Source organism: Adelges cooleyi, unplaced genomic scaffold, assembly GCF_023614345.1.
Source record: "Adelges cooleyi isolate 19-005CV unplaced genomic scaffold, UGA_ACOO_1.1 ACOO_flye_CR_arks_rails_tigmint_CR_PRNA_23, whole genome shotgun sequence".
NCBI classification, from domain to species: Eukaryota; Metazoa; Arthropoda; class Insecta; order Hemiptera; family Adelgidae; genus Adelges; species Adelges cooleyi.
Window position 1 is genome coordinate 14,603,779 of NW_026095893.1, and position 25,844 is coordinate 14,629,622.

The 25,844-nt window shown below is 29.0% G+C and overlaps 5 protein-coding genes across 6 annotated transcripts in view; 2 read left to right on the forward strand and 3 right to left on the reverse strand.

The window, feature by feature from the left end:
- Positions 1-7,352: 7,352 nt before the first annotated feature.
- LOC126835782 (26S proteasome non-ATPase regulatory subunit 6) lies at positions 7,353-12,341 on the reverse strand. The gene is made up of 2 exons (XM_050568598.1): positions 12,178-12,341; positions 7,353-8,830 (listed from the first exon to the last, which is right to left on the reverse strand). Exon 2 carries the CDS (start codon positions 8,821-8,823, stop codon positions 7,618-7,620), a length of 1,206 nt encoding a protein of 401 aa, XP_050424555.1. The 5' UTR covers positions 8,824-8,830; positions 12,178-12,341; the 3' UTR covers positions 7,353-7,617.
- Positions 9,190-9,489, reverse strand: LOC126835907 (EKC/KEOPS complex subunit bud32). Its single transcript, XM_050568779.1, has one exon. The coding sequence runs from the start codon at positions 9,487-9,489 to the stop codon at positions 9,190-9,192; it is 300 nt and encodes a 99-aa protein (XP_050424736.1).
- A 4,466-nt stretch (positions 12,342-16,807) lies between the features above and the next one.
- LOC126835487 (U3 small nucleolar RNA-associated protein 14 homolog A) lies at positions 16,808-21,913 on the forward strand. Its single transcript, XM_050568114.1, has 7 exons — positions 16,808-17,082; positions 17,177-17,375; positions 18,029-18,268; positions 18,544-18,894; positions 19,467-20,599; positions 20,669-20,891; positions 21,632-21,913. The coding sequence occupies exons 1-7, from the start codon at positions 16,967-16,969 to the stop codon at positions 21,821-21,823; spliced, it is 2,454 nt and encodes an 817-aa protein (XP_050424071.1). The 5' UTR covers positions 16,808-16,966; the 3' UTR covers positions 21,824-21,913.
- On the reverse strand, positions 21,898-25,042 carry LOC126835488 (protein phosphatase 1 regulatory subunit 7). The gene is made up of 6 exons (XM_050568115.1): positions 24,821-25,042; positions 24,591-24,715; positions 23,924-24,120; positions 23,674-23,836; positions 23,290-23,598; positions 21,898-22,230 (listed from the first exon to the last, which is right to left on the reverse strand). The coding sequence occupies exons 1-6, from the start codon at positions 24,840-24,842 to the stop codon at positions 22,057-22,059; spliced, it is 990 nt and encodes a 329-aa protein (XP_050424072.1). The 5' UTR covers positions 24,843-25,042; the 3' UTR covers positions 21,898-22,056.
- A 283-nt stretch (positions 25,043-25,325) lies between these two features.
- Positions 25,326-25,844, forward strand: part of LOC126836241 (serine-protein kinase ATM) — a 34,146-nt gene continuing 33,627 nt past the window's right edge. For both annotated transcript variants that reach the window (XM_050569472.1, XM_050569471.1), the window contains exon 1: positions 25,326-25,604. In XM_050569472.1, coding sequence (XP_050425429.1) covers positions 25,497-25,604 — 108 coding nt within the window. In that variant the 5' untranslated portion in view covers positions 25,326-25,496. The remainder of the gene's footprint in view (positions 25,605-25,844) is intronic.

A 25,844-nucleotide genomic window follows, 5' to 3' on the forward strand; every position in this document is an offset into this window, starting at 1 on the left:
GGGAAACTCTGTTACTGGGCTGAAGCAGTTTTTCATTTAAAAATGCTGATAACTGATAGGCTCCAGTTGGGAGGTGCCCATCTTGTTGAAAAACGAATTTGAATCAGCTTCCAGTAAAGGGAAGAGCCCTTTCGTAGCATATCCTCGATGGTTTGCCCTATAACAGAGTTTCCCTCGAAGAAAAGTGGGCCATAAACCTTGTTGCAGGATACAGCACAGAAAAGGTTTCCCTATGAGATCGATGCACCTAGCGCGGTCACGTAGCAACCATTTGAAACTTAGAAACCTAATCTTGCAAACAGCCACTTCCTCATTCTGATTCATACATTTACTCACAAAATATTTGATCATGAAATCGGTTCATTCTTTTTGAATCACTCTGTATACCCATGGTAATTGTATTATTGACTCATTGAAAATTTCGGTATAGAGCAGAGAGTCTTTTGGCTTCACAATGCAATTTTTTTTTTGTGTTTAAACACTTTTTTGTTTTCTTCTTTATCCGGATTCTACTTCTCTCCAAGAGTTTTTGCCGCCATCTCTAAATCCCTTCATTTCTCTCGATCTTGCACTATACGTCTCCGATTCGATACTAAATTTTCTCACATCCTTTTTTACGTCGCGATGTCTATCCCATCTAGTGAGAACGGCCTCGTGGCCTTGATGAAATATTATACACTAATATGTTTAGCATAAAATATTGAGTGAACGCCAGTGGATATAGTATTCGAATAAATTAAATAATTAAACACACTACTATTGTCAAACACATACAGTAATTACAATAATAGATAATAATATTACATAGAATATAATAAATCAGTGTAACAATAATACACTCACGTTATACACATAAAAACGTTACAGATAGAATGAGCCCTGAGCTATTACAATTTACAAACAAACCCTATATAGGCCAAAACAGCTAAGTGACACGCGCGCACAATTGCACGGTGTTTACAAAAACAATCTTGTTTTTTTAATAATATTTTCCTGTTTACTAACTAAATATTTTTATTATAAAGATAAACAACATATTTATATTGCGACATACTTCCTAGTAAATAAAATGTTAATTATTATTTCAACAGGTCTTTTTCCTTACGAATTCAGTCCATCGAACTGCGGCATCCTCACTTCATCGCTTACGGTGCATACTAGTTGCATCCCGTGGCCCAGGTAGAACCAAATTTTACACACGAATTGCATCCCAACCACACCTAAATAGTAACCCAAATCTTACCGTAACTTTAAAAGGTCTATTTTCAGTACCAGTGGTTCCCAATATCGTAAAAAATACATTTATAATGTAATTAAAGAGTTGGGTATTTTTTTGTTTTAATGCAATCAAATTGTTTATGTATACACGGTGATTCTTTTATCATGGGCCAGTCAATAACTCATAGGGTTAAATTATAAATTAAATTTTTTTTTCCATAATGTTTTTAAACAATATGATCTCAATTTTCCACAATTTTGTTTGTTTTCCCCCCTCCCTACTTAGGTTTTTTGATAGCAACTTTTAAAACTTAAATAGTAACGCATACATTTTATTAGCTTTTTAAATTGAAAACAATGTACTTCGAATTTTGACTGGTCGATAACCAGTTTTGGATAACAATTTTTAAAGTTATTGAAGTTTCAAGTTTAGAGCAGGAGGGAAGGATGGAGTTTTAAACTTTTATACTTATAGTACCAAACGATAGCTGTAGTAATAACGATAATATCAGTTTTATTAGAAAAATTTAATAAAATATTGGCATAATTTTAGAAAATCTGTTTCTTTAGTTTTGCAATTAGTAATAATATTTTTTCGGATGCAACTCGTATATAAGCCTGAGAGGCAACTATTGTAGATTGACCTTTTTAGTTACGATAAGGATCGGATGCAATTCGTAGTTTTCCGGGTGCAACTAGTATGCGCCCATCGCATACACGCCCAGCCATTGTATTCTCTGGCTCTTTATGCAATTATTGACTGTTGCCATTCCCATTTTTCTTGTGCAACTCTTTATTGAAATATTTACACCACTGTGCCGTCCTATCATCAAATACTGGGCTACATATCTTCCCCCGTATTTTATTTCCAAACGTCCTCAATCTTCTCTCTGGAACATTTATGATTGTCTACATGTCACACTCATACGTAAGGGTGGGCCCGCCTTATTATTGTTGTATACCGTCTTATTATTATATTTGACTTGAAGATCTTGGACAATGCAAAGAGCGTCCTTTCAACTTTAGTGGTTCTTGCCCTTAACTTACGCGACCAGACATTCTTTGTACTCAGTAGCACTTAAAGGTACTGTAACTCATCAAATTTCTCATAATTTGTATACCTATCTGTCTGGCTGATCGCTCTAGTGCCATGGTTGGTCAACTTGCATCGCTCTAACCGCTTTCTCCATAGCTATATTGCACAACGAATATTATATATAGTACAACATCATATTATGTATATATATATATATATATGGGTCATTTTAAGTCAAACCACGCGGTCATAGGTCCGACCTCAAAATTTTCCGAATTTTTTTGAACTTCTATTGGTCTAATATAAGATCTTAATTATTTTGAAATTTTTATCACTTATATTTACCCCAAAAATAGAGGCTTTTTATTGTTCACGAAAAATCGATTTGGTTTGAGCCTTTGATTTTATGATAAAAATTTCAGACTTTTGAAACGGGTCGAAATTGATTTTTCGTGAAAAATAACATAAAAAACCTCTATTTTTGGGGTAAATATGAGTGATAAAACTTTAAAGAAAATTGAAGTCTTATAGTAGACCTATAGAAGTTCATAAAACAAATTTCGGACAATTTTGGGGTCGGGCCGATGACCACGTGGTTTGACTCAGAATGCCCCATACATATATCAATTAAATAAATCAGATTCCTTTCTTATTATTTTATTTTTACATTTAATGAACATGGGAAATTACAATTTTTCATTTAACAATTCTTACTTGAAATCCGATCACATTTTTTTAAGTTTAAAAGCTAAAACTTAAGAAATTATACTTGAAAATCCCTTTTTTTGTTATTTGGTAATAACATTTTTTTTATTAAGTTACGTGGGAATCATTTTTATCGTGCAGTAGATCCAGAACTTGATGCAAATGGATTTATTTTCTAATAGGTATATGATGCTCTTACAAAGATGTCTTTACAAAAATTTGATTTGTGAAACGGACAACTAATAAATTCAACTTTTATTTTGCATTTTTCTCAATATTTATGAGGAAATTTATGAAGGCGTAAGTACAAGAGTGTGTGGAGCAATGGAAGATTTTAGTGTAAGAATATATGTGCATCAAGGTTCAGCATTCAGTCCTTACTTGTTCTCTTTAGTAATGGACGAGATTAAGAAAGATGTACAGGTCGGTGTGCCATGGTGTAAAATGTTTGCAGATGATGTAGTGTTAGTGGGGAAAAGTTTGGAAGAATTGGGTGAGACACTTGAAGAGTGGAGAGAAGCGCTTGAAGAGAAAATACTGAGGATTAGTAGGAGTACAGCGGAAACAATCGCATTTGAATTGGAGAAAGTTATAGGATAAGAAAGGTAATGCAGATGGGTTATGATGAATTGTGTGAGGTTGATAAGTTCAAATACTTAGAATCGGTAGTACAAAAAAGAGCCAAGAGGAGGGTAGAGGAGGACGTGAAAAATAGGATGAAGTTGAGGCGTGCGAGTTATTTCTTTTTTGAGAAAAACGCATTTTAAGTTGCAAATAGTCGCTATTTGTGCGCCTATATCTGTAACAACTGTGAGTAAGTGTGTAAGTTGATTTCAGTGATTTTACAGGGGAGCGATTTTAAACTTTGATCAGCTGCCATAAATCCCAACTTAGCCAATAACTCACATCTTTCTCAAGGTTTTCTTGTTGGTCCAACGAGTAAGACAGTATTCACAGTTGTTACAGATAAGAAATTCTCAAAAAAGAAATAATTCGCACGCCGTGCAAGGTAGCTTAATGAATTTTTATCCGATTGACATGTGGTTTGGCGCATTTTTTTCCTTAATCTATTGGCTTAACATATTGAAATAAATACTGGTTTTTGGATATTGTATGTACAAAAATAAGTATTTTTCGTTAAAAACGATCCTGCATTTTTAATTTAATTTTTTTTTATTTTAGGTTCACGCAGAGCGTATGAACGTGTTTTAACAGGAAAATGTTGGAATTTTTTTTTAGATAATTAGACCGATCTGTACGCTGTACGGCGTAAAATCGAAATACCAAATTCAAGCAGCTGCAACGCCGCCGTTTTTAATTTTTACGTCAGTTGTGTCAAACTTAAACTATACTCATTTCCCACCCCCCTAGGGGGGGGGTACAAGTTTTTTTGTTTTTCGGGGTTTTTAGCGGTAATTTTAAAACTTTTGGGTTGAAAATTTGCCAGTAGTTGGAACTCATATGTACCCATAACATATTAAACGGGAAAAAAATTCGGCACTACAGTTTTTTTTTAATTGCCGGGAAACTGTGTTTTTGCAGATTTCGTATATTTTAACAAAAACACCTAAAATCTTTAAAAAAAATTGATCAAATCATTAAAAAAAATTGATGTATATCTATGCAGAAAGGTACTATTAAGTTTTGTGTTTGAGTACCACTTTTGACTTTAAGTTTACACAAATTCAATTTTTTTTTAAAAGCGATTTTATTCAATTTTATCACTTTTATTTATAAAAATTCTTGTAGACCTGTGACCTCTCCGTTTCCTCATTGCTTTGATTACATTATGCCAATACTCTATTGTACTAGTCCTCTCGGATAAAATCACTTTCAAATTAACGCTTTGATGCTCATTTGTAAATACAGAACCTTCATTTAAAACTTTCTAACTTTGTTGGTTTGTACTGTGCTTGGTTTGGACTGTACTGGCTTGAAAATACTAACTACCGATTTGCATCGAAGCGTTTTTTCGAAAGTGATTTTATCACTTTCAGATTTAAAAATTCCTGTAAACCTGTGACCTCCCCGTCCCCAATATGCCCCGACCCAACTATGTTCCGTCCCCACTATGCACCGACCCCACTGTACTGGTTTTTTTTTTTTTAAATCGCTGTCAAGGATGCTGTGATATTCCGAAAAATAATTTAACTACCAAAAAATAGTCTTAACTACTTAACTAATAATTACACATCGCAGTTTAACGTTTAGGCTTTAAGTTAAGATTTTGTAAAAAATTGCCTATACTTTACTCCTTAAAAATGAGCGGTGTGGCGTCCTCTTAATAAATGTAAATACCCCTTAAACATTTATCATATTATAATATGGTTAGCCGACTGCTAATTATTCCGCACATTGTTAAAATCACGATTATAATCTTTATAATTACGATAAATCGTGGTTAAGAGGATTGCATGCGGTCGGTTTTTTCAGTCAAACACATCATTTTTATTCCATTGCACAGACTGAACTAGTAATCCGATAATCAGATAAAACAGATTTTAATTCGCCATAATGTTTACTTATGATCGGTCAGGGTACTTTTTTCAATTTTTAATTTTAACCCTTTCCAAATTTGATTTTAAAATTTGAAATATTCAAACGTGTTTTATACATAGTAGGAATAAGGTATCAAACAATTAATAAGTAAACTTCATGACGAATTCAAATCTGTTTTCAGATTAATTATCGGATCACTGGTTCAGCCTGTGCGATGGGACAAAAAATGTATGTTATATTAACTAAAATGGTTTTTACTCATAGACAAAATAATTTAAATTACAAATAATACCATGAAGCTTATACAAATTAACCGGTAAATTAATAGACATGATCGAAATGTATTAAAACCACTTTTTTCTAAAATATTGCCTATACAAAACTCCTTAAAAACCAACCGCATGCAATTCCCTTAAAATGGATACTGAAGTCCAGACAGCTTTGTGGCGCTCTCTGTTAGTTGAATTTTACAGCTACCAAACCATTTGGTCATCTTAGCCCGCAAATTTCAAATTTTGATAATTACAAAATGTAAAATAGGTATTTATGTTTTAAATTATATTATGACAGTTACTATATTGTTTTAGACTTTTATATATATAATGTATAATATTATGATTTATTTAATTTTCATTAATAATGAGAGAAAATGTCAATTACTTCTGCTCACGATTAAAGATCATTTTACTCCCCCATTTTTTAAGACTAAAGACACATGATTATTTTAATTTTTGACTGTGGCATTTATATAATACAATTTAGATACCAATTTCCATTCATTTTTTTAACATACATAATATGACTTGCTGTATTTGTCTATTTTTTATACACTCTACCTCACAGTGTAGGCAAAACTACTTTTAGAGTCTCAAGGCAAGATAGAAAAACATAAATGGAAAGTGTTGTAACTTTGACTTACATTTTATTGTTATGTATACCATACTATGAATACCGAGTTATTCTTTTAACGCCCTACACTATTTTACTCTTAAAATAATTGTATTTTTGTAGCGTTACTTATTGAAAACATTTTTGTTTATGCTATATCACTATATGACACAATATTCAAACTTTTTCTTTTTTAGTATTTTCTAGAGCTTTATTAACTTTTGAAACTTAAATGTTAACGTATAATTTTTTTAAAGTTCTTAAACTAAGAATAATTTGCTGAACATTTTAAATAGTCGATAACCAGTTTTGAATGAATAGTTTTAAGTTAGTATAGCTTAAAATTTAGGACGAGAGGAAGAGTGGAGAGTAGATTTATTTTTATCTACGCGCATTTCTTTACCGCACTTTACCTACCGTCCTAAATTTTAAACTTTAATAACTTAAAAATAATTATTCAAAGCTGGTTATCGACCAGTCAATTTTTTTAGTAAATGATTCTTAATTTAAAAAGCTAATTAAATATATACATAGCTATTTGAGTTTTGTACGTTAATAGAGCTCTAGCAAATACTTAAAAAGATAAAAATAAAAATGTTGTCCAATATTGTACTATAACATAAATCATTTTTTTCCAAAAATAATCACTTCAAAATTGCAATTATTTTAGGAGTAAACTATTGTAGAGCGTTAAAAGAATCGCCTGGTAATTATGAATCATTTACACTTTAATTACATCTACATCAGTCTTTGCCTGTTGAGCAACCATATTATCTTTAATCGTGGTTTAACATTTTCACACAAGCTTTCAGTTTTACCAATAGATATATCTAAATATCTACGATACCAACAATTATTACTGTTTTTGTTTTGCAAAATATCTGTTATCTGTACCGTATCTATAACAACCACATTTACAATAGGTATATTTTACGTGATTTTCTTTTTAATAACTAATTGTTTAAACTTCAAACTGAAAAATAACAATGTATAAAAAAGAAAACTATTTACACAAGTGTATTTTAACTGTATTTACATTATAGCAATTTACTTTAAATAGCACATACATGACGTATATATATATATTTTTTTTACTTGACTTTTAAGACAGAACTGATGAGTTATAGTTAGTTGTATGACAATTTGTTATAATACAAATAATCGTGAAGCAATATATTCACAATTAATTAGAAAAATCACAATTTATATAAAATATTCTAAAAACTGTATTTTTTTCAAGATTATATTATAAAAAATATTTTGGAGTTGTCTTAAAAATCCATTACGCGAGCTAGTTTTTTAAGCCGGTTTAATAATATATCTCCTTTTTTTACTGTAGTTTGATACAAAATGCCTCTTTCTAGCCTAGATTCTGGTGCTCCTAGTTGTAAACTGCACTTTGATGTACTACTAGTAACCACAGCTCCAGCAACATGATCAATTTTGCATGTTAGGCGTCCAGCGGCAGCAAATCTAGCTACTTCTTTCTCCACAAATTCTTTTGTAACACCAAACGACTTAGCCATATAGTCTAAACTTAACGATCTGTATGCTTGCAAGATCTGTTTGTATGCTAACAGTCGCATTTCTTGAATGTAATACTTATAATGCGGATGCAATAGAGGATCTTCTTTCATATTTTTTTCAATTTGTGCCAGGTATACAAGGAATTTTGAATATTGACCTTCATATAAAGATACAAAGTAGTCTTTTAATTCCTTAGAATCTGAATTTAAAGCTTGGGCCATCACACCGTGGTGCATAAGTGTTTTCTTCAATTCATATCTAGGGAAAGCTATCATTGAAGAATAAACAGTATACTTGATTATTGTACTAAAGTCAGCGAGTTCGTAGGATTCAAATGTTGGCACTACGTCAACAAATAACTTTGCTGCTCTGTTAAAATCTCTAATTGCTAAACTCCAAATACCATCATATGCTTTTAACTTATTTCTAGCACTCCAATCACCACCAGATCCTCCTTCAATTAACTCAGTAGCTTTATCTATAGCTTTCTTCATAGCTGGGATATCACATCCATGGAAATATGCAACTCTAAATAGAGCAAACACAGTGTCTATTTGCTGAGACTTGGGTACATTTTTTTCTTCCAGTTTAGACTCAGCTAACTTTGTAGCTTCAACACGATCGCCAATTGAACACAAATATTGTAATTTAGCTTGCCATATTCCAGATACTGGATCATCATCATCAACCATAGTTGGATTTTTTTCTTGCTCGAGTTCAGCCATACGCTTAGCATTATTTGCTGCCATGTTATCATAGAGAGCTTGATCAAAATCCAATCCCAAATCAGTGCATACTTCTTTGTAATAAGGAGCCATATTGTTGTAGACAATACCAGCTTTTAAGGAAGAAATAAGATCCTTATCATTCTTATATTGTGGGAGAGTGAGGCAGAATTTGATCTGTGCCAATTTCAAGTATACTGGAGTTACACCTTCTGCGACATCCATTTTTTACCTATAAAAATGTACAATTATAATAAGCTTTTTTAAAATGAATACTCCAATGTGTTTAATAATATTAAATAAAAATTACACAATAGTCGGGCATGCTTTATTTGTTTAATGTCTAAAAAAAAAATCAAACATACATTCTAAAGAACTTAAACCATTATAACCCATAATGATAAATTTGTATAAATGCATATTAGAGCTGTGAGTCAATGTATAATTATAATTAATAAATAGAAGCAAGGTTAAACTAATATCATTTTAATTAGTACACAAAAACATTTTACAAATATAATTTGTATCTTATATAAAATAACACTTTTTTATAAAATACAATAAAATAATATAAATTTAATTTGATAACAACTATCCAACCATTAATCGTTTACGACCACGAGCTCTGACATTCTGAAATTGATTAATGACAGCTTGATAACCAGATTTGTTTGCTTCTGTATAACCATCTATGATGGCGGGAAATAAGTCTGCATAATAAGAATGTGTACTAACGAATGCTCTTTCTAAAACATATAAGTCAACAGCCTTATCTTCATTACTAGGATTGAACCGACTTAGACCAAAATCAATTAGGATTAAAGTGCCATCTTCTTTTAACAAAATATTGGAAGTAGTTAAGTCTCCGTGGAAGACATTATAAAAATGCATTTTACCAATTATATTTCCAATTTGATTTAATAAATTAGTTAATTCCTTTAAATTATTTTCCTTATTTAGATTCAAAACAGCCAAATAATCATTCACAGTTTGGCCACTTACATTTTCCATCACTATTTTGCAATTGTCTATATCCAAATTATATATAGCAGGAGTGTTAATGCCACATTGCTTACATCTCAAAATTGCTTTTGCTTCAGCTCTGGTACGCTCTTTTCGTATTGATTGATCCAAAATAGCATTTCTGTATTTTCTTTGAAACCGTTCCTTGATTATTGCCATTTGATTCAAATACGTAGTGCAATATATTTTAGATTCGGCTCCTTGTTTATACAGTGTCATGTCTTTGAAAAACTTGAATATTAATCTGTTATTAAATATAAATTATGGTTAACACTAAATTATGAATAAACTATAGAATATAAATTATAAATATAAATTTAATATTATCAGAATGTCAATTATTCGTAATGTTAGATTCAATTTCTCAAATAATATGCCATAGTAATTGCTACGTTATAAAAAACTATGTTATCTAGTGCCACGATTATGGTGAGAGCTAAGTATAAAAAAAGGAAATTACGCTCCATAATATCTGGAAGCAGACTTCGCCCATTTAAAACACGTAAATTTTGTTTTTTTCAACACAGTTCTCTAATGAACCACTAAACCGATTTATATCAAATATGTGTTAAAATATCAGAAAAATTGTGCATATTATACTTTTGTAATAATATAATGTAATACTTATTTTAATAATGAGTAGTAAAATTAATTAGCTAGGAGTTATGAAGCAAATCATGATAATTTTTTCAGGTAAAAATATAGTGTCAAATAACGGCGGTGGTTGAGTATTTAAAACACGCTGCTTGATGACCTTAGTCGCTCTGTGGATGCCAGGTTAACTGTCATTTAATCATAATTTGAGTCTTAGTGTAGTTGTCTAGGCAGTTCTATGTGTGACATTAGTATTATTTGTTATTTTTTTATACACGTGGTATGTTTAACTGTTAAATGTAAAATACCAGTGTTGCTGTACAAAATACAGTATAATATATATATATACTTTTAAAAGGTTAACCGTTAAGTTATTCATTTACACGTAATTTACTGAACTGTATGATATAATATAATAGTGTGAATTAGTATTTAATAATGTAAGAAAAAATACAGTACACATTTCCTTAGTAATACAAAAGCTTGGACACACATTTGAAACTTTGTAAAATATAATATATAAATTAGTGATATCACAACAAAATCCCTTCACATTAAAAAATTTAACATTGTTACACTAAAATATAAATATTTATTAGTTTATGTTTGTCCTAGGTTTAGTCACACAAAAAAATTACAAAAATTACTGTTACCCTGGACAAAATACAGTTTTTGTTGTGATTCAAATGTAACATTTAAATGACTAGTTATTATTGAATGTTTTCAGACTTGGAAATATTTTTGAAATCTGAATGTGTGTGTAAAGTAACAGGCAAACGACTTTTATCCAAAATTTAAATACATTTATTACACTAATTTATAAATTTAAAAAATATAATAACGGTGTTTTTTATTGATATAATTAAATTAAATTCAATAATAAATAGTTTAAATATATTAACACAAAAAAATTAACTAGAAATTAATCTAAAAACTTAAATATATTCTATAAATAATTGAACATAAAAAAATCAATTCACTAATAAAATATTTGTGTAACTATAAGTATAAGCTACCACAATAATGGCACCACATTTTGTTCAAAATGTGGTGTTCAAAAGTTCAAAACAAAAATTGGAACATATGCACTTTACCTAGCATCCTTTTTTTGCTATTTTGTTTTGTTTTTATGCTGATTACAAATCTTTAGTTAGAAATCCACAGAAATCTTAATATAAAAGTTATAGCAACTTGAACTTGAGAATAATGTGAGCCAGACACCTACTTCCCAATTTAGTCACAGAGAGCTGCAATGGTCAGCTGTATACGAAGCGATAAGAGCAGGTGTGCATAACACGGCTTCGGGAGCCAAATTGAATTTCTATGAGACTCTTGTTAAGATGGGGGCTAAGGGTGCCAAACCTCAAAGGAAAAAATAGATTACTTATAGATCTTATTAATTACGTAACAATAATTCTTTAAGTTCAAGTCATGCGACGGCGCCGAGCGAGTGCCAAAACACTTGGAAACCTGCCGTCCTTATCAGTTATTGCCGCCTTCCAACGACGCCGCATGGCTCTGCCGCCGCATACTGTTACATAGGAGAAATATGCATATTTCAACTAGCTATACCTTTTGAACTAACGGAGTCCGCCTAATTCTGACTTCAGATTCGTAATCAGCATAAAAAACACTATATGGCAATAAGAAAATTAAAATAAAAGGGTGTCTGGTAAAGTATATTTGTTTCTTTTTTTTTCCATACAAGGATAATTAACAGAGAATAATTTCAATTGAATATTACTAAATGTTAATGCGTTCCACCAATTTAAAATTTTGATAATTCTAAATAAATTTATAATTTACTTTGACCTTCATTGTTTACAGCTTAACTAAACTAATTAACATTTCTTTCTTTTACAATTTTAAAGAACTATCAAATAAAGGTTTATATTTTTGAACACTAAATACATATTTAACTAGTTTTAATGCAAACAAATAATAATTAGGTATTTAACTTACCGATTATAATAAACAAATGATTAATGAATGCTAAATTTATAAACTCAATAAGAATTTAATGATCAAGACAAAAATATTAAACGAAAATTGTTCTAAAGAAATAAAAACTTATAATTGAAACCAATTTTTTTGTTTACTTTCTGCATTGTCATTCCTACATTATCATTGAATGAACTAACCTAAAAGTAAAATACATGAAACAACAAGTCACCATAGACATAGGAAAGCCGTGACGGGGCGTTCTGTCGCGGAGAGGAAGCCAGTTTGCGGGGATTTGACAACTGGGCAACTGGCCTGTAGCCAATCAAATGTGGTCAACGACTTCAGTAACCAATCAAAAGTTGGCAACTCGTGGTACCTGTACCCCTCACATTAGTATCCCCCCCGCAACTACAAACGGCTTTTTTTTACGTCCACTGCCTTATTTTCTAGGGTCGTGTCATGCTTTAAGATATAATCAATAAAAGATATAACGGGAGCACGACACGGAGCCACTCGACAAGGAGCCACTCGACAAACAGCCACCGAAAATCGACACGGAGCCACTCGACAAACAGCCACCCGAAGAGATACCAACATGTACAATATTTATGTAAAATGTACGATTATTATTTGTGTATGTTGTGCGGCCGACACCACATATTATAACGGAGTAATAGCAAAAAATGTAATTTCCAAATTGTATATCAATAAAAATAAAAACAGTAACTTTGTAGAAAATATAATATTTTTATTAAAACCCCTATTGTATAGAAGACATTGTTACTATGTTCATTGTAAACATTTCAATTTACTCAACAGGATTTATTGTTAACTCATTCTATTAATAATAATTATTGTTTCTAAATACTTTTACTCTATTATTATAAATAATTATACATTTTTATATTATTGATACTTATTTATTAATATAATACATAGGTAAAAAAATTATGTATATTGCAACGATATTAATTGAATAATATTTTAACTTGCTTTCATGTATTCCAATTAAATTACAAATATATTTTAAATATAAAACAAATGAAGTTATTGAACATTGTTTAATTTGTGTGCATTTTCATGAGTATCGGAATGAACGATCCATATATATATTATATATACAACTAAAAAGTATTTGATAAAGGTTTTTACTTTTTATTGACTTAGAACTAATTATTAAAAACTCAGAAGCAGAGGGTTAGAATTAGATAAATACCGATATAAAAATAAAAAAAAAGTACATTTTTAGCTAATTGGCAAATGTGTATATTTTCCACCCATTTGGCTTATGCTATAGGCCATCTATATAAATTGGATTTTTTTATCTGATTAATTATTTCTATTTTTATTATCTATATATATATATATATATATATATAAATTAATGTATGTGTGTGTGTGTCCCTCACAACTTTCATCAGGGTTTGTAGAAAAACAGCATTATATATTTATTTTGTGTTAATATATGTAGAATCATAAAATATAAATGAATAACCAAATTATAAAAAATGATTAACATGTATTGCTTTATAATAGCCCGTAATACTTTATAATATTAGCGGGGCGCGATAAAACATTAATATTTACTACTAAGTCATCCTCAAGTCTCAACAATGTGCATCGGGCGAGCCAAAAATTGTTCATTGTTCGCTATAGCAAAATCCCAATTAAGTCAAATATTAGCGTGATGAAATTATGATGCAAAAAAAAAAGGACCACGACGGGCGGGAGGCAGGTAGACGAGGAATCTGATGATAATTGAGCGGCGATCGACGGACGAAGTACCCAGCGGGCGCGGGTAGATGTGCAGTGCCGGGGCGCGCACGTATGTCGATTTCGGCGAACTTTAAAAGTCTGTAACTTCCAAACTAAGTGCGAGCGGCGCAAATTTTTTACATATTCGTAATCAACATTAAAAGTACTGTCGATTTAAAAAAATAATCGAAAAAAAGGGTGCCCGGTAAAGTAGATTTATACCATAATTATTTGTAATGTTCTAACTATATTTTGTTATTTTTCCAACTATGTTCAAAATTTAAAAACTATAAGCCAAGTGTAAATAATTTAGTAAACATTTTTTATAAACTTGATTATATTAATTTAGTATTTTTCTTTAATAATGTACAATTGTTTCTAACTTTAATATTAAAATAACTTGTATGAAATCCGTTGTGTTCATAATATGTACACTATTAGTTTTTATTCAACAAATGATTAATATTATATGTTTATTACTGCTGATAATAACTTTTAAAAATAAACATGTACATAATCATTTTAGAAAATACATTTTTGTCAAGGCTGTTAGAATACTTAAGCCAAACAATTTTTTTTTTATTAAATCGCGGTCAATAATAAAATAAATTTTAATAATTATAACATTAAAATTTATTAAACAGTAACATCATCAATTTTTTTAGTAAAAACTATTTCCTTGCAGTCTTTTGTTAAGTACCGGCCACCGCCAACGTGTTGAACCATTATATTTTTTTTTTTGATAGCTCGAATCTCATAATTATTTAACATCAGTGATGGATGGCCGCAGTTGGTAACCAACCGTTAGTTTGTATAAACTTGACCATAGTAAACTTAGTAATATTAACGTTTCGTTAATAACTATAACCGTATGAGACCCACTTCACGTTAATTATAATATCACACACTAAGTATCAATCATTTTGTGAAACCCTTGTGTACTCTATGCACATGTATAAAAACATCTAGATAATGCAATCGACAACGCCAGTACACATGCCACTTAAATTTAAGTTATAGCTAACTTTTAACTTGTATATTATAATAGTGTGAAATAAAGAAATCTGTGTTTATAAATATAAATTTAATATACTTGAATTTTATTGTTGTTTGTGCATTTATACATAATATCTTTGATTAATGATAATCAATGATAATATTATGTATATTATATTATAGCACCTGAGCCATGTGAATTTACTACTCGTAAATTCGTTATAGTTTGACTTGGTTTATATTTATTTTAATATAGATTGTATTATAAACTATTAACTATTAACTCCAGCCTTCCTCTTGTATCTGACCTTGTTTACACATAAACTGGAGTGATCTATTTTATATATTAGCTGGACATTAGTGATAAGTCTGATGAGTGCATCATATCTAGATCCAAAAGAACCATACCGGTTTTTTTAGACCCCAAAAAACTACTGCCGGCTTAATAATATATAAACATTTTATTCAGCATCGGCAAGGTGCCAGTCTACCATAGGTTGTCCCTGTTTGAATTTACTATTGTGTAGCTAAGTATAAACAAATACTAACAATTAAGCATTGGTAGTATATATGGAAAAAAAATGTCAACCACAAAATAAAAAATAGCTGTATATTTCAATAACAAATGGAACTTATCACAGATGTTATAAAAATAGCGTAGACAGTAGACACAACGCGGTCACACGGCGCGCGTAACACTGTTTTTTTATACTATTATAATTTATAACTTATAAAGGTTCTGTTCAAATAATAAGTGTCAGCTAAAATACGTTCGATGACATTATTTTCGACCTAAATATTTTTCGTAAATATTATTTTCGACTTAAATATTTTTCGGCTATTTTTTCGATATATTTTTGGTTAATATATGTTTCGGTTCTAAATATTTTCGGAATTGTTATTTTTGGCATATATATAACATGATAACTAATACACAGATATGAAAATATATAATACAAAATTAAATAATATTTAACTATAATTTATTATTGTGTTATTGCCTATTGGAAGTTGTAAAGTATTTAAGTAAATGTGTCTGGTATCTAATAGTTTCGTATGAGGTATTCACGATATATTGTTTTAAATAGATAGGTATAATATATCGGTATTAAATAATTTAAAAAAAAAGTATAATTTCATTGAAATTTGATCAATGAACATTCTGCTTTACTTATTATAAAACGTGTAAGTATGTTTTGAAAAACATTTTTTTTTTAAAACTCAAGAGACAATTTATTGTTGGTAAATTATCACTATAATATAATATTGTAAATATTGTTTCATATACTTTCAGTTTTTTTTTTATATAAATTTCAATAATAGAAACATTTGATTATAACTTAAATAAAAAAACTCAAAACCGGAGACAGGTCACACAGTGAATTAAAAATAGTTCAAGCCTTATTGCATTAATTATGAAATGTACAAGTTTTCCCCTTTAAATAAACAATACTAGCCGCACAACATACACGAATAATAATCGTGCATTTTTTATAAATATTGTATATGTTGGTACCCCTTTGAGTGGCTGCTTGTCGAGTGGCTCCGTGTCGATTTTCGGTGGTTGTTTGTCGAGTGGCTCCGTGTCGAGTGGCTCTTTGAGGTGTAACCGATATAACTGTCTTGTCTAAGTCATGATATAACCACAGGATAGATGAAACCAGAAGGGTCACTTTAATGTAAGCAAAAAAGTAGCGGCCATTTTGTAATGACCTATTTAGTATTATTATATTATGTTACACCTATAGACTATAAACAATAATAATATAATATGTATAGATTATTGTGGCGGTCTTGAGAAAATGGCCGCCGCGTTTTTGTGCGATAATATCTTATCCGTGTTAATTTTTATCAGTGTCCGGGGCCTGATAATATAACTAAGTATATTATCCATGATATTTCATCTATGGATATATCATGGTAAACACGTTGTGTAGTGTCTATATACTCATTACTGTCTCGTGTCTCGTAAATCTTGAAGACTGATTGTAATGATTTATTTAGACAATTTTGTGTTTTAATTTTGAAGAAATAAATATTTAAATTCTCATCATTCATGATGGTTGTTGAGACCAAAAATGATGATCCTTTTATGGATGAAAACTTCGATGATGTTTCGGAAGAGAAACATCGAAATTTATTAAAAAAAATTACATCTAAAACAAGCAGAAAGTAAATATATAACATTATTAACTACTAATAGTTTAATTACAATCCATTCCATATACCTACTAACTACTATACAATAATAATTTTTTTTTTTTAGAATCCAACCTAGTGTCCGTAACGAGCCCAGTTTACAAGTTTCGGAATTCCACCTTTCATGTGGACAGCAATCAACAAATGTCAAAGATTTGGCTGATGCATTGAAAAAAAAGGCACCACAAATCAGGCAAAAAATCCAAGTAGCCAAATCTACTAAACAGGCATTAAAAAAGCCATTAGATAAAGTTCATGCTGATAAAGTAAATTTTATTTATATTATTATAGTTTATATTATGTTCTGTGGTTTCTGTCACATAAAGTAACATTTTAATTTAAAAAAAATTGTAATGTTTTACCTCTCTTCTGAGTAGTAGGGCCAATATGACATGCATCAAATAACCATCTAATCATCAGTATAATTAATATATCAATTAAATTGTGATAAATAATTAGGTACTTAATTTCATACTTAGTATATTAAAACACATTTATTTTTCACAACACTAATTATAATAAATTGTACACAGCAGTTCATATTAATTAAAAAATAAAATTAGTAAAATATGTTACACAAGTACTGATTTCTGTTTTTTGTAATATTATCATAGTCGGCCTACTGGCATGTATACATATATGCCAATATGCACAATTTTTTTTTAAAAGGTAAATATGGTTTAGTAGACATTTTTTCAAATAGATTGTATAGGTTATGGTTTATTGCGATTTAAACAGGTATTTAATTTCATGGACAATTGGGTGCAAAGTCCAGTATGTTAAATTTTAAATTGTGTTTTTTTTTTAAATAAGTGTTGTTTGTTGTAAGGGTGTCAGTCAATTATTATTCAACAGTCGTAGCATAAGGATGTATGAAATTAGTAATTTTTTTTTTTTTGACCAACTGTATTTGTTTTAGATAAAAAGGGCTGTGGCGTATGAGAACTTTAAAAAACATATAAGTCGATGGTCCGCTGTAGTAGCGAAAAATAAAGATGCTGATCAATTAAAGTTTCCTTTGAGAAGTTCCGAGGTACAAGTTTTTGATAATCGCACAATTGATTTCACTAGAAATTCTGTAGAGCCCACAGATTTGCAGAAAAGTATCACAAATTTATTGCAGTCTAGTGAAACAGCTTCAAAACATCAAAAAGATCTAGTGAATAATTTATTCATGTTTAAAAACTTATAAGAAGTGATTTTTTTGTTTCTGAAGTTTTTCGAAATAATCAATTTATCCATGTTGTCTTTGTTTAGGAACTGGCTTTTACTTAGTGTATCTTTCAGTGTTAATATTTGAAAACTTTAAATATCAGTTTTTAAACAAAGAAAACATGGATTTTTGGTTATTACTGAAAACTTGAGAAGTAATTTAAGAGTCAATGTATGCAAGCTACAACAGTAATTTTTACATAATTTTTTTTTTTTTTTAAGAAAATGTCTTGGATAGAAAAAGAGAAAGAAAAATATCCATTAACATTAAAAGAATTGTTAGAAAAGCGTAAAACAATGGCAAAATTTAGAGCTCAAGAATCTTATAGGCACGCTAAAGCACACAGACAGAATAAAATCAAAAGTAAAAAATATCACAGGTTGTTGAGAAAAGAAAAAACTAAAGAACAAATAAAAGAATTTGAAAAACTACAAGACACAGATCCTGTGGCTGCATTAGAAAAACTTAATGAAATAGAAAAAACCAGAGCTGAAGAACGTGCCAGCTTGAGGCACAAATCAACTGGGCAATGGGCACGAAATCATGTCATTCGAGCCAAATATGATAAAGAAGTAATTAAAAAATAAATTAAAATTGTATCTTATTATAAGTTCAAAAAGTAAAAACTATAAATAAAGACAAAGAAATGTATGTAGTAGCATAGATTAAATACACTATACATAAACGATGCCCATGTTATAAAATGAAATGCACACAACACAAATATTTTATTGTGAATTTGGGACACTGGGAGCGCTCAATGGTGGCAAGGATGGTGAAAATGTGTGGCATAGCTAAAGACAGAATAAAACGCGCGTGATTCTCAGGCAAGCATATGTTTGAAATCTATTCTGAGCCTTATTGATAAAAAAACTAACTACAAAAAGAGCTTCCAGCCATTCCATATGCATTGTTTATCTATAGTATTTTTAATCTAAGGTAGTAGTAAATGGTGACGAATAGATAAATGTGGAGTGAGTATTTGGCTGGCCTACCCTATTTGTATAGGATAAAGTAAAGCAGAAAAAGATGTGTATAATATTGATAACATAAGTTACGACTTTGATTAATTAAAGTAAAGACCCCTATTTATATGGTTAATATTTAAATTTTTAAGTGTAATATGTATTTATTTACTTTTTAGAGTCGAATAGCTTTAGCAGAACAGTTACGTAAAAGTAAAGATTTGACACAAAAAGCAGGGCCATCTTTGGATGAAGAAGATAGTGGTAGTGATTCAAGTGAAGATGGTATTGAATTCTCTGAAAAATTAATTGATCCTAACAATCCATGGCTTGCAGAACGAAAAGAGTTTACCAATTTCATAGATGGATATAAACAATTTGTTCAAGATAATGAGAAAAATTGTTTGGATAAAAATGAACAAATAAACTATGAATTAAGTGAAAGTGATAATGAAATGTTACCAGAAATTAATAAAGAAACGCCTACTAAATTATTAAGTACAAATAAAAACAAAATTACAAAGCCAAATAAAAATATAAAATGTAAAACTAGCAATAAAAGTAAGCTAAAAACAATCACAATTGAAGATTTGGATAACCTCAATGAAGAAGAAAGTTTTGTTGAAGTTCTAAAAATTAAGGATGTCAAGATAAAAAACAATAAATCTTTAGAGGATGTTACAAAGTTAAAAGACAACAATAATTTATCCTGTTATCAAACAGAAGTTAATAATAAAATACATATGCCTGAAAAATCTTGTAATAAAATTGAAATGATTCATACTCCTTCAGGAACATGGACCGTTTCATCTGAATATAAAAAAACAAAACAAAAAACACACAAAGATGTTGAAAGTGTTCTTCAATCTGTTGAAAAAGCCTTGAGAAATGAAATTGATAAAAAGTTTAATAGTGTTAGTAAAAAACTTCAAGTGACTGGATTAGAAAAGAAGAAACCAATTAATGAAGAAAATATTCAAGGTAAAAGTAAAAATTATAGAGAAGATGAAGAATATTTGAAGATGCATAGTAAACGACCTAAAACTAAAATAGATGAACCTTTAAATGAAAATATAATAAATTCAAGTGAATTAAGTACAACCCATATAGAAAGTGGAAAATTGAATATAAATATAGAAAACAAAAAAAAGGAAAATGAAAATATTAACCCTACTGAGTTTCTAAAAGTGACGCCTGTTCACTTGGATACTAAAGAATTGGCTCAAATTGAAGATTGCATTGACGATGGAGAAAAACAAGAAAAATTAATTGCTGAAGCGTTTGCTGATGATGACTTAATTAATGAATTCAAGTATTGTGTTATTTTACTTAAATATATTTTACATTATATATTTAATGAAATGTATTTATTTTTTTAAAGAGAGGAAAAGAAAAAGTTAGAAGAAGAATCTAAGCCAAAAAATGAAACGGAACTTCCTGGATGGGGAAGCTGGGCTGGTCCAAATATAAAAAAAAAAAAAAATTTTAAAAGAAGGACTAATATGGGTATGTTTAGAACACCTGTCAAACCACCTCGTAAGGATTTCCATAGAGAGAAAGTAATAATTCATGAAAAATCTGATGATTCAATCAAATGTCATATGGTATGTCAAATTTAAACATTTATAGGAAACATTGTTTAACTGTGATATAATATGTTTCATAAAAATTAGTCGTAAATTTTGTTTTAAACAATATTATTTTTCGTATGAGTCGAGTTTTTTTGTCTATTGAACAAACTTTTTTTGTTAAATTTAATAAGTTGTAATTTGTAGTTTTTCCTAAGTTTATTCTATTTGAGTTTAAGTACCATTTTAGCCCATTAAGAGCCATCGAAAGAGCTTTCGAAGAAAGTAGTTTCTAAATGCATTAACTCCTCGCTCTCCAGGATGGGTGGGTTGTCAGTGTTTCCGAGGAGGGGTAAAGCGATACTTCACTGACCTTTTTTAATATTTTACAGATTTAAAAATTTTTTTTAATTTGGAACTTCTGAAATCATATTTATGGCATGATGAACAAATTTCTTGAGGGCATTTTTAATAATACTACAAGGTGGTTGAAAATTCATAATGCTATATGTATTAATGCCATATTATATGTTCATTAATAAACTATATATCCTTTGATATTACAACTGTCAACTATGTCCCCTTGCACTATTCCATCAGTAGAGTAATGATGTAGGCATTAATGTTGTAACGCATTACTCTCATATGCACCTGCGCAGACTGGAGTAAAGCGTTTTAGTTCCAATGCAGGACCATTCTTTTATGGGACAAATTATAATGTAGATTAATATATTATATAATAAATAATGTTATTCAAAAACTAATAAACATTTTAGGTGTCAGAATTACCATATCCTTTTAGAGATGTTGAAGAATATGAAGAAACTATCAAATTGCCAGTTGGTCAAACATGGGTACCTGAAACTGTTTTCCGTAAGCTAACGGCACCACCCGTCATTACAGAAATGGGCCAGGTTATTGATCCAATAAATGAGGATTCTGTTGTAAAACTTAAAATAAATAATTGATAATAATAATGATGTTTATTATTTTAAAATAGTTATAATTGATAAATTATACACGCATTTATATAGTAATAAATTGCATAATACAGAAAACTCCTTTTTATTGTTTATTACAAAATTCATAAATTAAAAATTAACTAATATTATCAATTAAAAAAATTAATTTATAACTATACTTTATTATTATTATTTGTTTACGCTAAATTATAATACATTATTAAAAACAGACAGTATGCTTATTTAGCTAATGTAGCATCAATTTGTATAAGCCATGGAATAATTAACTTTATTTTTCTTCTGTATGCGCTATCCTTACTAATTGGGTTATGTTCTAAATAAACAGTCTCCAATTTTTTTAATTGTCCCAAAACTTCAATACAACTCCAATTGTTTATTTGATTGTCATTGAGCTGTAAATCATAAAAAATTAATTTTTTGGTATTTTCCAATAATACTAATAATGCACTTACAAAGTTATTTATAAAAAAAAAATGTATGTAACATCTGAAACTATAGCAATCAGTTTTTATTTTGAGTTTTTGGGTTGTGTAGGATTGGTACATGAAGTAGAAACATGATATGGGCTGGCCCTAAAACTTCTAAGCAATTACCCCTATCTGGGGTGAAACAGCAACAAACACAGCTTAATTTCAGATTTCGAGTGTCACCCGAGTCCTGAAGAACTATTGCGTATCATCATAACCTTCCCCCAAAAAAAACAATAAATTTACGACAAGACGTTTTTCTATTTGAAACACATCCACAAAATATTGTCGAATGCAATTTAAAATAGTTGGTATTAAAAATTGGTCCCCGGGTATGGTATTTTACCATAATTTAAGACTGAGCGGATTATAATGAACGCCATAAAGTAATAAGGCTGGAGTAAAAACCTTTGAACACTTGGGTGCTTGAAAGTTAGACTAACGTTTACATGGCTGTATTTGACTTTTCATACTCGCATTGTATAATTGAGAAAATGTTTGCACTTCAATTAGTGTTTTTTTTTCAGCTAGAGAATACTTGACAGTATTGCCAGGCTGACTTCAATAATTTAAATTAGGTGAGTTTTGTTTTTTTAAAGGTAAATACCGGCCGCACGCGCTCAAAGGTTTATATTTATATAATAACACTTATTGTAGTGCATGGAAATAAATACTAGTAAAACATAATGCAGATTGCATTAAAAGGACATCACAGTTGACATAAAATTGATAATAAAATCCCTGCACATAAATGAAACTCAAATGTAAGTGCAACAACCTCCCAATAAAAAAGAATGTTACTAAAAAATATCATGTGTCATATCAATTAGTCAACAAGTACTTTTTTTATATACATAAATATTGGTTACAAAAAAATAAGTGTTGAAGACAGTGCCTCTCACAATTTGTCTATAAACTAATTTATATCCCTCATCAGTTGAATTGGATCTACGACATAGGGTATTAAATAAAACCACTCCTTACCCAAAATTCTTTCAAATTTTCCAAATGAGAAAGGTTTTCAATAGTAACAATCTTATTCATTGACAAATCAAGTGTGCCAAGACTTTTGTTATTTTCTAGGTTTTCGATAACAGTAATTCCATTTTCTGACAAATATAATTCATCGAGTGCTTCCAACTGATCGATTTCTTCAATTTTAGTCAAATTATTATTTTGCAAACTTATAATTTTCAAATTTTTTAAAGAATTCAAGTTTTGTATTTTATCAATTTTGTTTTTACCAAAATACAATTCTTTTAAACCAGTAAGTTTATCAATGTTTTCAATTGTCTAAAAATAAAAGTCATTAATTAAGAAAATCTTTAAAATAATCTATAATCAATAATTTTTAATATTGCTTATTACCTTAATTTTGTTATCACCCAACTCTAACATTTGAAGATTATATAAATGATTTATATTGGTGATTTTAGATATTCGGTTACTTGTTAAGTACAACTTTTCTAAATTGTTTAAGTCTTCAAGGCCTTCAATATCCCTTATACGATTGAATGATAAATCTAAAACTCTATATTTAAATATGAAAAATATAAATCAAGATACAGAATCTCAATTTAGTCAATGTATATGTATAAAATATAAAAGAAAAAATTACTTCAAATTAGTAAGACAAGATAGATTTTCAATTTTTGTAATCTGATTATCATATAAATCAAGTTCATTAAGTGTAACAAGCATTTGAAGGTTTTCAATTATCTTAATTCGATTCCAGCGCAAACATAATGATTTTAAACTATGCATGCGTTCAAAATTTTCAATTTTATCAATTTGTTGGTGATTTAAATCCAATTCCTTAAACAAAAAAATAATAATATATTATTATAAATTATGAATCAACATGTATTAAAACATTTTTAACAATAGCAAAATATTGTTTAAATATTAGCAAAGAAGTTTAATGATTATAAGTAGTGTAATAGTGTAGAGAATATAAATAAAAATACAAGGAAACATCACTATAAGGAACCCTATTATTAGGACAGTAACATTAGGTAATAAAATAACATAGAAAGAATGAAGCAAGAATCTAAACGATTTATTTTTTATTAGTAAATTACCACTGAGAAAATTTGTATGGCATAAAAAAAGATGGTCACGGCTAGGCATGTATCCTAGACATTAGAATTCAATATACATAATAATAAATGGTAACAGCTTTATAGTGTTTTACCACTGAACAATCACAATAAGGATATTTTTGAAAAATTCATAACTAAAGAGTAAGGGACAAATGTTTTACTGAAATTTGTAAAGAAAAATACCTCAGCATCTTCTTCGATGTCTACAGGAGTTTCTTCATATTCAATATATTTAATACCATTTTCATCAACACATTCTGCAGCTTTTTCAGCGAAGGATTCAACTTTTTTCTGGGGTTCTTCTCCGCCTAATTAAATAATTGAAATTTAAAAATTAATTGTAGTCAATTATAGGTTAAAATATTTAAAATAATTTGTAGACCGTTTATAACTACAAATACATAATAAATTACCTCTGTTTTCATCTATTTCCATTTTAAAATTTATAAAATACTAAAGTAATTAAAAAGAATAAAGTATCCCAACTCCCAAGTAAATAAATGCACTATCAATGGCTATACGAGAGGTTATGTTTGTATTATGTTATTATTATTATTTATATTATGTTGTTTGTACTACAATATTTAAATTTGTTTTAATTTATTTAAAATTTCAACCTAAATCTGATTTCTTTATCTATACAGTGATATATAATAGTATTATATTTTATTTTCAATTTTTATCAAGCTATAATACAATTTAAAGCTGCTTTCAAAGACCTTATAATACACCAAAGACCAATTTGTATAGGTCTATGGTTATTAATTATTATTATAGTTATTTGGTTTGAAGTTAGTTCCGACTTAGCTTAAGGAGTTTATATTTGAGCGCCAAAATTAAATTTGGTTTTAGAACCGTATCCGATAGGCGGTAATCAGCGGTATCACACATTTTAGTATTTTAGTGAATTTCAATTAATAATTTTTACAAATATGATAGGATTTAGGAATGATTACTTTTAAGTATTTATTTTAATGTATACATATTACATATATTTTATTAGTCTAATTTCTATGTTCTATTGTGTAATGTGTATTGTGTATGTATTACGTGTGTTATAGACATTTTTTGCGATAGTTATTAGATGTTATGTATACAAATAATTACAAAATGAATACTAAAAGTATACAAGATCTGAATAAAGATTTAAGTAATTGTTTACGAATGTTGGACTCGACTAAAATTACAGAAAGGAAGGTACCTTGTGCATATTTTTTTATTGATAAGTTTTCATTATTAGTTTAAAAATATAGCATAATATATTATATTTAACTGCAACCAGTCTGTTTACTGATCGTAATATAGAAATTGGTATTTATAGATGAAAAAAACTTGAATTTAAAAAAATTAACTAATAAAATTTAATATTGTGGTTAAACAAATAAATACATACAGGGTGAATCAATTTGATGTAATACTAATTTTCTCAGAAAATAT